Genomic DNA, 15,974 nt, shown 5'->3' with positions numbered 1-15,974 from the left:
ATTGAGGGCTCATCTGGTCAAATGATAATGAGAGAAAGAGCAATGGAAATGTATCTCTACCTTTTTTATCTTTTCCTGGAAAACTTTATTTTCCCATATTCGTTGAAGTTTAACAAGCAAGATGATCCTGATAAACAGGGGAGATGTGCTTTCTTAAAAAAATGGTGAAATATTTGAATGGCACATGGAAAAGCTAACAATAACTTCAATTATAATTCTCCATTTAATATTGAATTACTACTTCATTGCAATTAAGACAGTTTCTATAACTATGACGGAATAGTTTGAGACTTTGAGAACATATTTGTTTGACTATGATATTTCTTTGTTTAATGATTCAGTCCATAGTATTTTATATGTGCAATTGTATGAAGCATTATATTAAACTGAATAACCCTGACCCCATTCTCCAGTTTAAGAATTAGAACATATTTCATATACTCATGTGATCCTTTGGTATCACATCACCCTACTTCACTCCTTGAAGTAACCACCATCTTGAGTTTCATATTCACCATTTTCCATTTCCCAAAGAGGGATAGATCACATGTTTATAAACTTAAAAACAATAGCATTAAGTTTTTTTTCTGGACAAAATAAAAAGTGTGCAGTCTTTCACAACTTTTTGTTCAATCAATATTACATTTCTAAGATTCTTTCATGTTATATTTACCTAAAGTTAGTTTATTTGAACTACAGAATAATTTTGCATTGTGTGAATACATCACAATTTATTTTCAAATTTTGTTGTTCATAGCTATTATTATTAAGAGGCTTTTGTTTTGTTTCAGTATGTTAATATATAAATTTGTAAGATTGTTTTCCTGAGTTGCCAGATCAATTCATACTTTCACAAATGATGTGTAAGATTTTCCATTGATACACATCATTATCACCTGACATCATCAAATTTTATTTTTTCCAATTTGGTGGGTACAAAATTATTGCTCATTTTTGACCAATTTGTAATATATTTATGGGTCTTTAGTGTTTCTTCTTTGTAAATTTCTGCCATATTTTGGTCCAGTTTTCTACTGGGTTGTTTTTCTTTTTCTCATGAATTCATATTTTTAATAAGATCCGAACACAAAGTCTTTCTTGGTATATATATTACAAATATATTTTCCCAATTTCTGGCTTGTGGTTTTACTTTCTTTACTGAAAATTTCTTGTGATAAAATATTATTTTTGATGTAGTTAAACTTACCAATCTTTTCTACAATGCTTTGTGCTTTCAATGCCTTATTTAACATATACTTGTGTATTACTCTGAAGTCATAAAAATATTTCTCACAATACTGTTCTAAATTTTTACAAGTTTTTATTTTAAACTCTTTAATTCATCTGACATTGATATTGCTTGATCATTTATTGTGTGAAGAAGGAGTCAATCTCTTTTTTAAAAAAATATAGATAACTAATCATCACATACTATTGTCTGGAAAGTATATCTTTTTACCACTGAGGTGCTTTCTGCCTCTGTTACTTAACAAATTTCCAAACATAAGTGGATTTTTACGTCACAGCTCTAGATTCTGTTCCATTAATCAATCTGTCCAAGTCTGCGACAATAGAGCTGTATACAATAGTCTTGGCATCCAGCAGGACAAATCTTCTGACTTTTAGTTGCCTTTTTAGAATTGTATTCATTCTTACATATAAATTGTACAATCCGTTTGTAAAGTTAAATATTAAAAAATATTGAGATTTTGATTAGAGTTTTTGATCTTTGATTATGATCCCTGATTTTGTTAATCACATTCAATGGAAAATCTAAATCAAGGTTGCTTTTTTTTCAAGAGTAATTTGTATATGTTTCAGTCAAGAACTAGGGGCAATATTCATTTTAATCCAGAAGTCTTAGTCAAAGTTTACCAACTGCTCACCATGGTTCACTTCCAAACTACAAAGCTCGTAGTGTGATTTACTCTTCATTCAGTTCCACATTTTGTAGTTTATTATTACTGCATGCCCAGGTTTTAGCCAGTAGCTTCCCACTCCTCAGCACTTCCTCACCCCATGGTCTTTAGAGATATCATCCTTCCTAGAAACTCAGCAATTCAATTAAAAATTTGTATTGTAGAGGATCTATTTGTTTTATAGCACAAGGGTCCTTTGGAGCATCTTGTGTGCTACCCTACTGAAAGTGAAACCTCTGAGGTAGTTCTAAAAGTGCTATTTGCTTTTAATAATTTTCTCACATAAAAAAACACTCACAATACAAATCCAAAATACATTGATGTTAAAAAGATATGAAACACTTTGAAGAATACACATAATATATGCTATTTAAATTGTTGCTATATTATAATCAGTAACACTACTTTATAAAGGAAAAATACTCATGAATGTGGAAGCATTCAAGATACTCGTCCAACTTAGTCACTTCATCCTCATAAATAATATTCTCCTCACAATTAGTTTCATCTAAGTATAAATCTATAAATAAATAATTTTATTCTTTTGAAACTCTTACCTACCTTGAAGCTGTGGTTTATTACAAAACCTCAAAAGGAATTTGACTCTGGCCTTTTTACATTTATTTATATAGGAAGCATTGATTTGGTGTGTAAACTGTGAAAAATGCTGCATTAGATGTTGTGAGGGATGAAGACATAAAGGAAACAATCCTTGTCATTAAAAGGTTACAATCCAAAGGCTTTCAAGTTTTAAGGTAAAAAGAAAATATTGCAAAAATGAAGTCTAAATTGTGAACTGCTGTGATCACCTCCATACACCTGAGCCTCCTCCTCTTTTTAACTCTCTGTTAGCAAGTCTTAGTAATAAAAGCGCAAGAGAGATTCTGAAGTTATCCAAGGAGCATGTGGATGAGAGAAACAGATTTTTCTTTGAAGCTTAGAGTTCAAATGCAACACATACTCTGCCATACACGAATTAGCAAAGATACATGAGGCAGGCAAAACAGCTCATAGGTCAAGATTATCTGTCTACATTTCAGACTCTATTAGCCTTTTTGAAGTAAAAATAGATACTTTGGGGAAGCCTACATAAAGGAAGTCTCAGAGGCAAGCTGTCAGTGTCCCAAACATTTTAGGAGAAAAATTTTAGTACGTAGTATAATAAAAACTAATTAAATACTGAACTTTTACCATTTTTTTACACTTTGCAAAGTGTGTTCATGTGCATTCTCTCATTTATTCCTCCTAAGAATCAGTAATAGAATTACATGAGCCTTTGCTCATTTTACCCAAGGCAAGTAGTGGCAGGACTAGGGTTCATTCCACCAGTAACCCCCCACCTTTTGCCCTGTATCAGGTGGTCCTTAGAATCATATCTCTGGAGGTAAAGAATGTATGAGATGAGTGGTCTCTTTGTCTTTTTCTAATTCCATGCAAGAAGTGTCCTAATCACAAGTAGGTTTTCTTACCTGAAAGTTAAGTTATATGGACTTTGAGTATAAATATTTCTTATGTAGGCGTTTTCTATAGGAGACCAAAAACGTTGCTTTGCTACTGAGATAAGTTAGTATTTTACTAAGAGTTTATTTTTGTTTTGCTTTTTAGGGCACAAGTAAAAAGTATTAAGCTAGGGTTTGGTTTTATTTTTCCTGTTAAGTTCATTTATTAATACCAAGCTGAAATATCTCTCAGAATCCAAGGAAAGGATCTGCATATCAGTTAATGGAAATACTGCTTATTTTTCTGAAAGCCATTCAAAATCAAAATTCCTATTTCCATATTGTTTCCTTCAATTGTCACATGGCCACATAGACCTCATTTTCTGTGTGCTTATTTTGTCCTCTATTTAAGCAAACCAGTTTTCTCAACTTTTCAATGCATTTAGCCACAGCAGAGGATTACATATGTAAAGTGTTAGGTTCAGACATAATCAGAGCGTAGACAGGCTTTTTTTGTTTTTGTTTTGTTTTTTTAACATCTTTATGGAGTAAAATTGCTTTACAATGTTGTGTTAGCTTCTGCTTTAAAACAAAGTGAATCAGCTATACATATACATATATCCCCTTATATCCTCGCTCTTGCATCTCCCTCCCACCCTCCCTATCCCACCACTCTAGGTGGTCACAAAGCACTGAGCTGATCTCCCTGTGCTATGTAGCTGCTTCCCACCAGTTATTAATTTTACATTTGGTAGTGTATGTATGTCCATGCCACTCTCTCAGTTTGTCCCAGCTTACCCTTCCCCCTCCCGGTGTACTCAAGTCCATTTTCAACATCTGCGTCTTTATTCCTGTTGTGCCCCTAGGCTCTTCAGAAGCATTTTTCTTTTTTTTTCTTAGATTCCATATATATGTGTTAGCATACGGTATTTGTTTTTCACTTTCTGACTTACTTCACTCTGTATGACAGACTCTAGGTCCACCCACCTCACTACAAATAACTCAATTTCGTTTTTTTTTATGGCTGAGTAATATTCCATTGTATATATGTGTCACATCTTCTTTATCCATTCATCTGTTGATGGACACTTAGGTTGCTTCCATGTCCTGGCGATTGTAAATAGTGCTGCAATGAACATTGTGGTACATGTCTCTTTTAGAATTATGGTTTTCTCAGGGTATATGCCCAGTAGTGGGATTGCTGGATCATATGGTAGTACTATTTTTAGTTTTTTAAGGAACCTACATACGATTCTCCATAGTGGCTGTATCAATTTACATTCCCACCAACAGTACAAGAGGGTTCCCTTTTCCCCACACCCTATCTAGCATTTACTGTTTGTAGATTTTTTGATGATGGCCATTCTGACCAGTTTGAGGTGATACCGCATTGTAGTTTTGATTTGCATTTCTCTGATGATTAGTGATGTTGGACATCCTTTTGTGTGTTTGTTGGCAATCTGTATATCTTCTTTGTCTATTTAGGTCTTCTGCCCATTTTTGGATTGGGTTGTTTGTTTTTTTTGATATTGCACTACAAGAGCTGCTTGTATATTTTGGAAATTAATCCTTTGCCAGTTGCTTCATTTGCAAATATTTTCTCCCATTCTGAGGGTTGTCTTTTCATCTTGTTTAAGTTTTCCTTTGCTGTGTAAAAGCTTTTAAGTTTCATTCAGTCCCATTTGTTTATTTTTCTTCTTATTTCCATTTCTCTAGGAGGTGGGTCAAAAAGGATCTTGCTATGATTTATGTCATAAAATGGTCTGCCTGATGTTTTCCTCTAGGAGTATTAGAGTGTCTGGCCTTACATTTAGATCTTTAATACATTTTAAGTTTATTTTTGTGTATGGTGCTAGGGAGTATTCTAATTTCATTCTTTTATGTGTAGCTGTCCACTTTTCCTAGAACGACTTATTGAAGTGGATGTCTTTTCTTCATTGTATATTCTTGCCTCCTTTAACAAAAATAAGGTGACCATATGTGCATGAGTTAATCTCTGGGCTTTCTATCCTGTTCCATTTATCTATATTTCTGTTTTTATGTCAGTACCATACTGTCTTGACTACTGTAGCTTTGTAGTATAGTCTGAAGTCACGGAACCTGATTCCTCCAGCTCCATATTTCTTTCTCAAGATTCCTTTGGCTATATGGGGTCTTTTGTGTTTCCATACAAATTGTGAAATTTTTTGTTCTAGTTCTGTGAAAAATGCCATTGGTAGTTTGATAGGGATTGCATTGAATCTGTAGATTGCTTTGAGTAATATAGTCATTTTCACAATGTTGATTCTTCCAATCCAAGAACATGGTATATATCTCCATCTCTTTGTATCATCTTTAATTTCTTTCATCAGTGTGTTATAGTTTTCTGCATACAGGTCTTTTGTCTCCTTAGGTAGGTTTATTCTTAGGTATTTTATTGTTATTGTTGCAATGGTAAATGGGAGAGTTTCTTAATTTCACTTTCAGATTATTCATCATTAGTGTACAGGAATGCAAGAGATTTTTGTGCATTAATTTTGTATCCTGCTACTTTACCAAATTCATTGATTAGCTTTAGTAGTTTTCTGGTAGCATCTTCAGGATTCTCTATGTATAGTATCATGTCATCTACAAACAGTGACAGCTTTACTTCTTCTTTTCCAATTTGGATTCCTTTTATTTCTTTTTCTTCTCTGGTTGCCGAGGCTAAAACTCCCAAAACTATGTTGAATAATAGTCGTGAGAATGGACAACCTTGTCTTGTTCCTGATCTTAGAGGAAATGGTTTCAGTTTTTCACCATTGAGAACGATATTGGGTGTGGGTTTGTCATATGTGGCCTTTATTATGTTGAGGTAAGTTCCCTCTATGCCTACTTTCTGGAAGGTTTTTATCATAAATGGGTGTTGAATTTTGTCAAAAGCTTTTTCCACATCTATTGAGATGATCATATGGTTTTTCTCCTTCAATTTGTTAATATGGTTTATCATATTGATTGATTTGCATATATTGAAGAAACCTTGCATTCTTGGGATAAACCCCACTTGATCATGGTGTATGATTCTTTTAAAGTACTGTCGGATTCTGTTTGCTAGTATCTTATTGAGAATTTTTACATCTATGTTCATCAATGCTATTGGTCTCATCAATGCTATTAGTTTTCTTTCTTTGTGACACTGTTACCTGGTTTTGGTATCAAGGTGATGGTGGCGTCACAGAATGAGTTTGGGAGTGTTCTTCCCTCTGCTACATTTTGGAAGAGTTTGAGAAGGATAGCTGTTAGCTCTTCTCTAAATGTTTGATAGAGTTCACCTGTGAATCCTTCTGGTCCAAGGCTTTTGTTTGTTGGAAGATTTTTAATCACAGTCTAATTTCAGTGCTTGTGATTTGTGTCTTTACATTTTCTGTTTCTTCCTGGTTCTGCCTCGGAAGGTTGTGCTTTTCTAAGAATTTGTCCATTTCTTTAAGGTTGTCCATTTTATTGGCATATAGTTGCTTGTAGTAATCTCTCATGATCCTTTGTATTTCTGCAGTGTCAGTTGTTACTTCTCCATTTTCATTTCTAATTCTATTGATTTGAGTCTTCTCCCTTTTTTTCTTGATTAGACTGGTTAATGGTTAATCAATTTTGTTTATCTTCCCAAAGAACCAGCTTTTAGTTTTATTGATCTTTGCTCTTGTTTCCTTCATTTCTTTTTTGTTTATTTCTGATTTGATCTTTATGATTTCTTTCCTTCTGCTAACTTTGGGGTTTTCTTGTTCTTCTTTCTCTAATTGCTTTAGGTGTAAGGTTAGGTTGTTTATTTGAGATGCTTCTTGTTTCTTGAGGTAGGATTGTATTGCTATAAACTTCCATCCTAGAACTGCTTTTCCTGCATCCCGTAGGATTTGGGTTGTCATGTTTTCATTGTATTTGTTTCTATGTATGTTTTGATTTCCTCTTTGATTCCTTCACTGATCTCTTCGTTATTAAGTAGTGTATTATTTAGCCTTCATGTGTCTGTATTTTTTACAGACTTTTTCCTGTAATTGATATCTAGTCTCATAGCGTTGTGGTCAGAAAAGATACTTGATACAACTTTGATTTTCTTAAATTTACCAAGGCTTGATGTGTGACCCAAGATATGATCTATCCTGGAGAATGTTCCATGAGCACTTGAGAAGAAAGTGTATTCTTTTGTTTTTGGATGAAATGTCCTATAAATATCAATTAAGTCCATCTTGTTTAATGTGTCATTTCAAACATGTGTTTCCTTATTTATTTTCACTTTGGATGATCTGTCCATTGGTAAAAGTGGGGTGTTAAAGTCTCCTACTATTGTTGGGTTACTGTCAATTTCCTCTTTTATGGATGTTAGAATTTGCCTTATGTATTGAGGTGCTCCTATGTTGGGTGCATGAATATTTGCAATTGTTATAGCTTCTTCTTGGATTGATCAATTGATCATTATGTAGTGTCCTTCTTTGTCTCTCTTAATAGTCTTTATTTTAAATTCTATTTTGTCTGATATGTAAATTGTTCCTCCAGCTGTATTTTGATTTCCATTTGCATGCAATATCTTTTTCCAACTCCTCACTTTCAGTTTATATGTGTCCCTAGATCTGAAGTGGGTCTCTTGCAGACAGCATATATATGGGTCTTGTTTTTGTATGCATTCAGCCAGTCTATGTCTTTTGCTTGGAGCATTTAATCCATTTACATTTAACGTAGTTATCGATAGGTATGTTCCTATTACCATTTTCTTGATCATTTTGGGTTTGTTATTGTAGGTCTTTTCCCTCTTTTGTGTTCCTTGCCTGGAGAAGTTCCTTTAGCACTTTTTGTAAAGCTGGTTTGGTGGTGCTGTATTCTCTTAGCTGTTGCTTCTCTGTAATGGTTTTAATTTCTCTGTCAAATCTAACTGAGATCCTTGCTGGGTACAGTAATCTTGGTTGTAGTTTCTTCCCTTTCATCACTTTAAATATGTCCTGCCACTCCCTTCTGGCTTGCAGAGTTTCTGCTGAAAGATCAGCTGTTAGCCTTATGGAGATTCCCTTGTATGTTATTTGTTGTTTTTCCCTTACTGCTTTTAATATTTTTTCTTTGTATTTAATTTTTGATAGTTTGATTAATATGTGTCTTGGTGTATTTCTCGTTGGATTTATCCTGTATGGGGCTCTCTGTTCTTCTGGGACTTGACTATTTCTTTTCTTATATTAGGGAAGTTTTCAACTATAATCTCTTCAAATATTTTCTCAGTCTCTTTCTTTTCCTCTTCTTCTTCTGGCACCCCTATAATTCGAATGTTTGTGTGTTTAATGATGTTCCAGGGGTCTCTGAGACTGTCCTCAATTCTTTTCATCTTTTTTCTTTATTCTGCTCTGTGATAGTTATTTCTACTATTTTATCTTTCAGGTCACTTATCCCTTCTTCTGCCTCAGTTATTCTGCCATTGATTCCTTCTAGAGAATTTAAAATTTCATTTATTGTGTTGTTCATGATTGTTTGTTTGCTGTTTAGTTCTTCTAGGTCCTTGTCAAATATTTCATATATTTTCTCCATTCTATTTCCAAGATTTTGGATCATCTTAACTATGATTACTCTGAATTCCTTTTTCAGGTAGACTGCCTATTTCCTCTTCATTTGTTTTGTCTGGTGGGTTTTTATCTTGCTCCTTCATCTGCTGTGTGTCTTCTCATTTTGCTTAACTTACTGTGTTTGGGGTCTCCCTTTCACAGGCTGCCGGTTCATAGTTCCTGTTGTTTTTGGTGTCTGCCCCCAGTGGGTAAGGTTGGTTCAGTGGGTTGTGTAGTCCTCCTGGTGCAGGGGACTGGTGCCTGTGTTCTGGTGGATGAGGCTGGATCTTGTCCTTCTGGTGGGAAGGACCGCGTCCAGTGGTATGTTTTGGGGTGTCTGTGACCTTATGATTTTAGGCAGCCTCTCTGCTAATGGGGGAGTTGTGCTCCTGTCTTCATAGTTGTTTTGCATAGGGTGCCCAGCACTGTAGCTTGCTGTTCGTTGGGTGGAGCTGGGTCTTAGCGTTGAGATGGAGATCTCTGGGAGATCTGTTTAATATTATGTGGTGCTGGGAGGTCTCTGGTAGTCCAATGTCCTGAACTCGGCTCTCCCACCTCAGAGGCACAGGCCTGACACCCGGCTGGAGCACCAAGAACCTGTCAGCCACACAGTTCAGAAGAAAAGGGAGAAAAAAACAAAGAAATAAAGAAAGGAAGAATGAAAGGAAGGAAGGAAGGAAGAAAGAAGGAAAGGAAGGAAGCAAGGAAGAAAAAAAGAAGGAAAGAAAGAAAGAAAAAGATAAAATAAAGTTATTAAAATAAAAAATAATTATTAAAAATAAAAAGTCATTGACAAAAGAGAAAAAAAAAGGAAGAAGGAAAGAAAGAAGAAAGCTACCAAACCAAAAAACAAATCCACCAGTGATAGCAAGCATTAAAAACAATACTAAAAAAAAAGACAAAAAAGGGACAGTCAGAACCCTAGGGCAAATGGTAAAAGCAAAGCTATACAGACAAAATCACACAAAGAAGCATACACATACACACTCGCAAAAAGAGAAAAAGGAAAGTATATATATATATATATTTTTTTTTTTAAAGGAAGAGAGCAACCAAATCAATAAACAAATCTACCAATGATAATAAACTCTAAATACTAAACTGAGATAAACATAAAACCAGAAACAAATTAGGTACAGAAAACAAACCCCAAATCTACAGTTGCTCCCAACGTCCACCACCTCAATTTTGGGATGATTCATTATATATTCGGGTATTCCACAAATGCAGGGTACATCAAGGTGATTGTGGAGATTTAATCCGCTGCTCCTGAGGCTGCTTGGAGAAATTTCCCTTTCTCTTCTTTGTTCGCACAGCTCCTGGGGTTGAGCTATGGATCTGGCCCTGCCTCTGCATGTAAGTCGCCTAAGGGCGTCTTTTCTTCGCTCAGACAGGACGTGGTTAAAATAGCAGCTGCTCACTCAGGCTGGACGGAGGGAGGGGTACGGAGTGTGGGGCAAGCCTGTGGTGGCAGAGGCCGATGTGACATTGCACCAGCCTGAGGAGTGCTGTGTGTTCTCCCGGGGAAGCCCTCTCTGGATCACGGGACCCTGGCAATGGTGGGCTGCACAGGCTCCTGGCTGGGTAGGTGTGGATAGTGACCTGCGCTTGCACACAGGTTTCTTGGTGGCTGCAGCAGCAGCCTTAGCGTTTCATGCCTGTCTCTGGTGTCCACGCTGATAGCCATGGCTCGCGGCCGTCTCTGGAGCTCGTTTAGGCGTTGCTCTGAATCCCCTCTCCTCGTGCAGCCTGAAACAATGGCTTCTTGCCTCTTAGGCAGTTCCAGACTTTTTCCTGGACTCCCAGCCCTCTTTGGGAATCCAAACCAGCCCTCTTCAGGCTGTGTTCATGCAGCCAACCCCAGTCCTCTCTCTGGGATCTGACCTCAGAAGCCTGAGCCTCAGCTCCCAGCCCGCACCCACCCAGGCGGGTGAGCAGACAAGCCTCTCAGGTTGGTGAGTGGTGGTCGGCACCAATCCTCTGTGCGGGAATCTCTCCGCTTTGCCGTCTGCACCCCTGTTGCTGAGATCTCCGTGGCTCCGAAGCTTCCCCCCCGCCCCCCGTCTCCACCAGTGAAGGGGCTTCCTAGTGTGTGGAAAATTTACCCCTTCACAGCTCCCTCTCAGAGGTGTAGGTCCCGTCCCTATTATTTTGTTTCTGTTTTTTCTTCTTTCTTTTGCCCTACCCAGGTACGTGGGGAGTTTCTTGCCTTTTGGGAAGTCTGAGGTCTTCTGCTAGTGTTCAGTAGGTGTTCTGTAGGAGTTGTTCCACATGCAGATGTATTTCTGATGTATTTGTTGGGGGGAAGGTGATCTCCACGTCTTACTCCTCTGCCATCTTAAAGGTATTGTGTGATAGGTTTTTTTTTGCTTTGTGTTTTGTTTGTTTACCTTGGTTCCAGTTCTTAGGAGAAAAATATCTGAATTGCCCACCTCCAAATTTTGTTCCCCTCTACTTAATTCGAAGTGGCCAAGGTTTGGGAATCCTGTGGTAAAAACAGAGCTAACTGTCATTGGGATAAAGTGTCTGTTCAGAAAAGGGAGTGCATTCTTTAGGAAGACAGTCTCAAACATGTGCCACAATCCTATGGAGAGGGAATACAATGATCATATAGATTTTAAGTACTTTCAGCTACTGTAACATAGTCTAATGTTAAATTAATCAGTTAAGACTCTGCTATTTACTAGAATTCATGGCCATTTAGATAGTCTGTCTCCAGAGCCTGCTGCCCCTGAGTAGTATCAAGTGACCAGACCTTCAAAAGAACAAACCAAATTTATCCTGAATTCCCTTAGCTTATCTGTGTACGGTATATAGTATCTTAACTTCATTTAGAATATGGAAATGGAAAGGTCTTCTGATAATCTAAGTGAATTTGATCCTCCAGACAACCTATGGTTGAACAAAGCATTCTTTGGCAAAGGACATTAAGATGTAGCTAGTAAGATATTCTTAAAATACACGTATACATACACACACATTTCCAAATACCTAGTTTACACCATGAAACATACATATGTTTGTTTTTAGTTGCTAATAGGAAATGTTTATTCATGAGTGAAGCCAAAAAGAAATTATAAATGCATTTTAATACCTTGCTGATAAAATAACACTCCATCTTTGCACTCTTGTAAGGAATACAGGAAGATATTAGGAAAAATCAGAGGAACAACTTTCTTAGAGTTACCACATCGATAACAGCATTCCAGAATCTTTTTATAAAGCACATGAAAGTTACCATAGAATGAAATCAATACTATTTCCTGATGGATTTAATGTTCAAATCAAGCAATGATATACTTATATGAATGTGTTTTTATGTAAGAAAAGAAATGATATTTCCATCAAAACCTTTTCATTAACTGGTGTGCCTGTGGGTCTACTACCAGCAAAAGAAACGCAAGGGCAGATCATTAAATTTAGTCAGCATTAATCAGTGACATATGTAAGCAGAGGGTAATGTTCTCCCTGCAACAGCCTCCCCAAGCACAGTTTTGTTGGTATGACAGAATGGAAAAACTGACAACAAAAGAAAATACATGTCATTTGTCCATAAGTAATTAATGTAATCATTTCCCCCTACTCTTTCATACTTATGGTAAATGTTAATGGAAAGTTAGTGTACGTTCATGGGTAAAAAATGTACCTTTAATTAATACCAAAGTGACATTTGGATGATTTTTGTGAGTGATGACTAAAAAGGAAAGTATTTATAAGTTGACAATAACTAAGCATACTGAATCATGTCAAGTAAGCTAAACAATGTATGCAGTTGCATTGATATAAGTACAGCATATGAGAAAAACAGAATCTATATTATTAATGTCACTTCTGATGTCACTATTTTAAACTAATCTTTACATACAGTGTTGAAAAAAATCAATCTTGGATTTTCAATCAATAGGGAAATGAAATAGTATTAAAATGAACTAAATCATATACATATTTATTTAACCAGTAACCCTAGATTGGTTTTACCATACCAAAACTTGTTTCTCGTACGTTTATGATAGTTTAAATGGGAAATGCCTTCCATAAAGAACTATGAATAAAATCATTTATATCTGGTCAATATCTTTAGTTGATTAACATATTTTGAAATTAATAAATTTGAAATATAGAGGATCACCACCTGAAGAATGTAATTTTCAAATTACTGTCTGTTACTAAAAGGCAACTGAATGGTATTTCTTTATATTGGTTATTTACTTCTGACTTTACTTTTGGTGCTTTTTAAAAAATGTCTTTCATTGTAAGTCATCAAATTATCACCCCAGATTGACATCTTTAAAAAGTGCACAGCAAAGAAAAAATATTATATTCATACAGTCTACACAATTCAAATTATTACAAAAGTTTAGAAATATTAGAGGTTTTTTGATACCTCTTTCTTACCTGCTTGTGGGCATGGTCATATGAATTAATGTGATTGTCAAACTCCTGATGCTTATAGTACTGCTTGTCACAGAGTTCACAGTAAAAATTGGCCTTCAGATCTTCCAGAGCTTTTGCTATGCTGTTCTCCTTCTCAGCATAATCCTGAAAAATAAAATTTCAAGGAAGGAAGCAATTAGTTTTCCTCTGAGTTTCCTTTCTTCTGACAGTTGACAACTTTAGTATAGTAATTAAAATTTAAAATAATATAACCGAGAAAGAGAAAAATAAAGCAAATAGCAGCAAACCAAATTAGGAGAAATTATCAGTTAAAGAAAATTAAAGATTAACAGAAGAAGTCAAAATAAATGATGAAAGAATAGTAGAAATATGGAGAGGAAAAACAAATCACAGAAAGAAATAGAAGCCCTTGCTTAAACAAGTTCCTGTGCTATGTTAGCACAGAAAAAAATATGAAACTCATATAGCTGTTGATTCAACTGTCGATTTCTGGCAATGACTTAGCTAACATAAAATTTTAAAATCCTGAACAACATCTAAAATATGTCCTTTATGAAGAGGTCCATATTGGTATGTAAATATTCAAGATTGGTTTTTTTGTTTGCTTGTTTGCAACTTATTCATCCCAAGTAGCTTTCATTTGACTAACGTTTTCATCTTGACCCATATCAATTTTGGTTGAACTTTTAAAAATTCTCTAGTCTTTGGAAAATGAGATTCTTTTCTGCAAGTTATTTACGTAAACTGAAAAGACTTAAACTGTATAACAGATGGCTTTCATCATGCTGATAGTAAATAAAGATGACTATACAATCAAACTCCTGAAAATATGAAAAATGCAGTGATTATCATTAGCTTTCATTTACAAAGCATAAAATAGCAAAATGTTTGTAGGTCTTAGGTTTTCTTAAATCTAAATTTACTTGCTATTTCATGCTTCCTTAAATGTTGATGTTGCCAGACATGAATAAATATTACATGTTGAAACACTGTCCAAGTCTTTCACTGAAGTGCTGATATAAAGAAAACCTAAACTTCGATCCCTACCTTAGAATACATTATGTTTCTAATTTACATATTGTCTCATGCTCAACTTCTTTAAAATTCAAAATAACTACATATTCAGGCCTCTTATGTGCTACCATAAGACACTCACTTGTTCAAGCACAAGGATTTGGAGATGAAACGGCACAGTCTTCTCTATGTCAATGACAATCGTCCTCTCACTAAATATACAGGCTAGAAAGAACTCATAGTTTGAATGTTTAAATTGCTTCTACAAAATTTGAAAGTGGTTTACTAATTGTAATTTAATAAATGGTTAATACTTTCCTTACTTTATTGTGCTATATGTGTACACATCATATAATGTACACCATCATTCATATGTATAACTTGTAGTATACCTTGTAGTAATGCATTTGCCATAGTCTGTACATACATGGCCCTCTTTCTCACTTTAAAGACAGTGATTCGTCATTATCTTTGATTAATTTTATCAACTGCACAGCAAGAGGTGATAAATTGCAAAATCGTTCAAATTGTTCATATATGAGTTGTCAATTTGAAAAATTTACCATTTCTCAGCAGATTTGTGAAATATTCCCCATTATTCTTTTTGATTGCATCCAATATGTTTAAAAAAAGTTAGTTTAAGAAGATGAAAATGAGTCTCATAGATCTAAACTGCTTACTGAATTTTTACAAAATCTTCAAAATAATACTTTTGGATTATCCAATTTAAATGAAACAATAATTAAGTACTATGATTTCATGGCTAAGTACAAAGCAGAGATAAAATTCTAATCAATGTGAGTTTATTATAATGGCAATAGTCTTTGGTTCAAAGCAGAATTAGCTTTCAAAACAATATTTCAGAATAGTAATTTATTTGCAAACTAGTTGATTCTCCCCATTACTTATAATTACAGTTAAGCTACTTCCTCTCTCTAAATTTTTGGTTATTTCTTATTTTGGTGTAAGGGGTTTTTTTGGGGTTTATTTTGTCTTCCTAAGATTGATATTCGTCCAGAGAAGCCATAATTGTTTCTTAATTTTTCATTCCACAAAAGTGGGAAAATTTTGAGGAAAGTAAACTGAGATTCTTAGGTAAATTGCATTCTTCCAAAGCATTAGCCTTAGCCTAGATTTGAAAGAGAAAAACAAATCTAAAAATAATAGCTGACATTTATTCAGTGCTTGTTTAGGGTCAGTCACCGATTAAGAGTTTGTATGTATTAACTCATTCAATCATGATTAAAATAATAGAGATGTGTATTCTAGACATTTCCTCATTTTACAGGTGAGAGTACTAAATCACAGGAAAGTTCACTATCTAGCTCAAGGATATATAATGAATAAATGTGCAGCTCATATTTGAACCCCAATAATCTGATCCATAGCACTCCATTATGTTTAAATTTTTAAGCAGAAAACAAAGTAGAGAGTACAGTATAATAACCCCCACATACCCATCACTCAGCTTCAACAATTATCACCTTAGGGTCAACTTTCTTTCATTTTATCCTCTCCTACCTCATATACTTTCCCCTGCCTCAGATAATTTTTAAAGACATTCCTAAATTCATACAATGTTTTCTGTACATCTTTCAGTATGTATCTCTAAAATAGAAGAACTTTTTAAAAATATCATCATGAAATCAGTATCAGACCTAAACAAAGTCCCA

At 35.0% G+C, this 15,974-nt stretch overlaps 1 protein-coding gene across 1 annotated transcript in view; it reads right to left on the bottom strand.

The window, feature by feature from the left end:
• Positions 1-15,974, bottom strand: part of ZNF804A (zinc finger protein 804A) — a 317,543-nt gene that overhangs the window by 52,367 nt on the left and 249,202 nt on the right. The window contains exon 2 of the mRNA XM_004267407.2: positions 13,288-13,431. Within this exon, the coding sequence (XP_004267455.1) occupies positions 13,288-13,431 (144 nt within the window). The remainder of the gene's footprint in view (positions 1-13,287; positions 13,432-15,974) is intronic.

Source organism: Orcinus orca, chromosome 7, assembly GCF_937001465.1.
Source record: "Orcinus orca chromosome 7, mOrcOrc1.1, whole genome shotgun sequence".
NCBI lineage: Eukaryota > Metazoa > Chordata > Mammalia > Artiodactyla > Delphinidae > Orcinus > Orcinus orca.
Note: the sequence above shows the minus strand (reverse complement) of the source record. Positions and strands in the feature narration are given on the sequence as shown.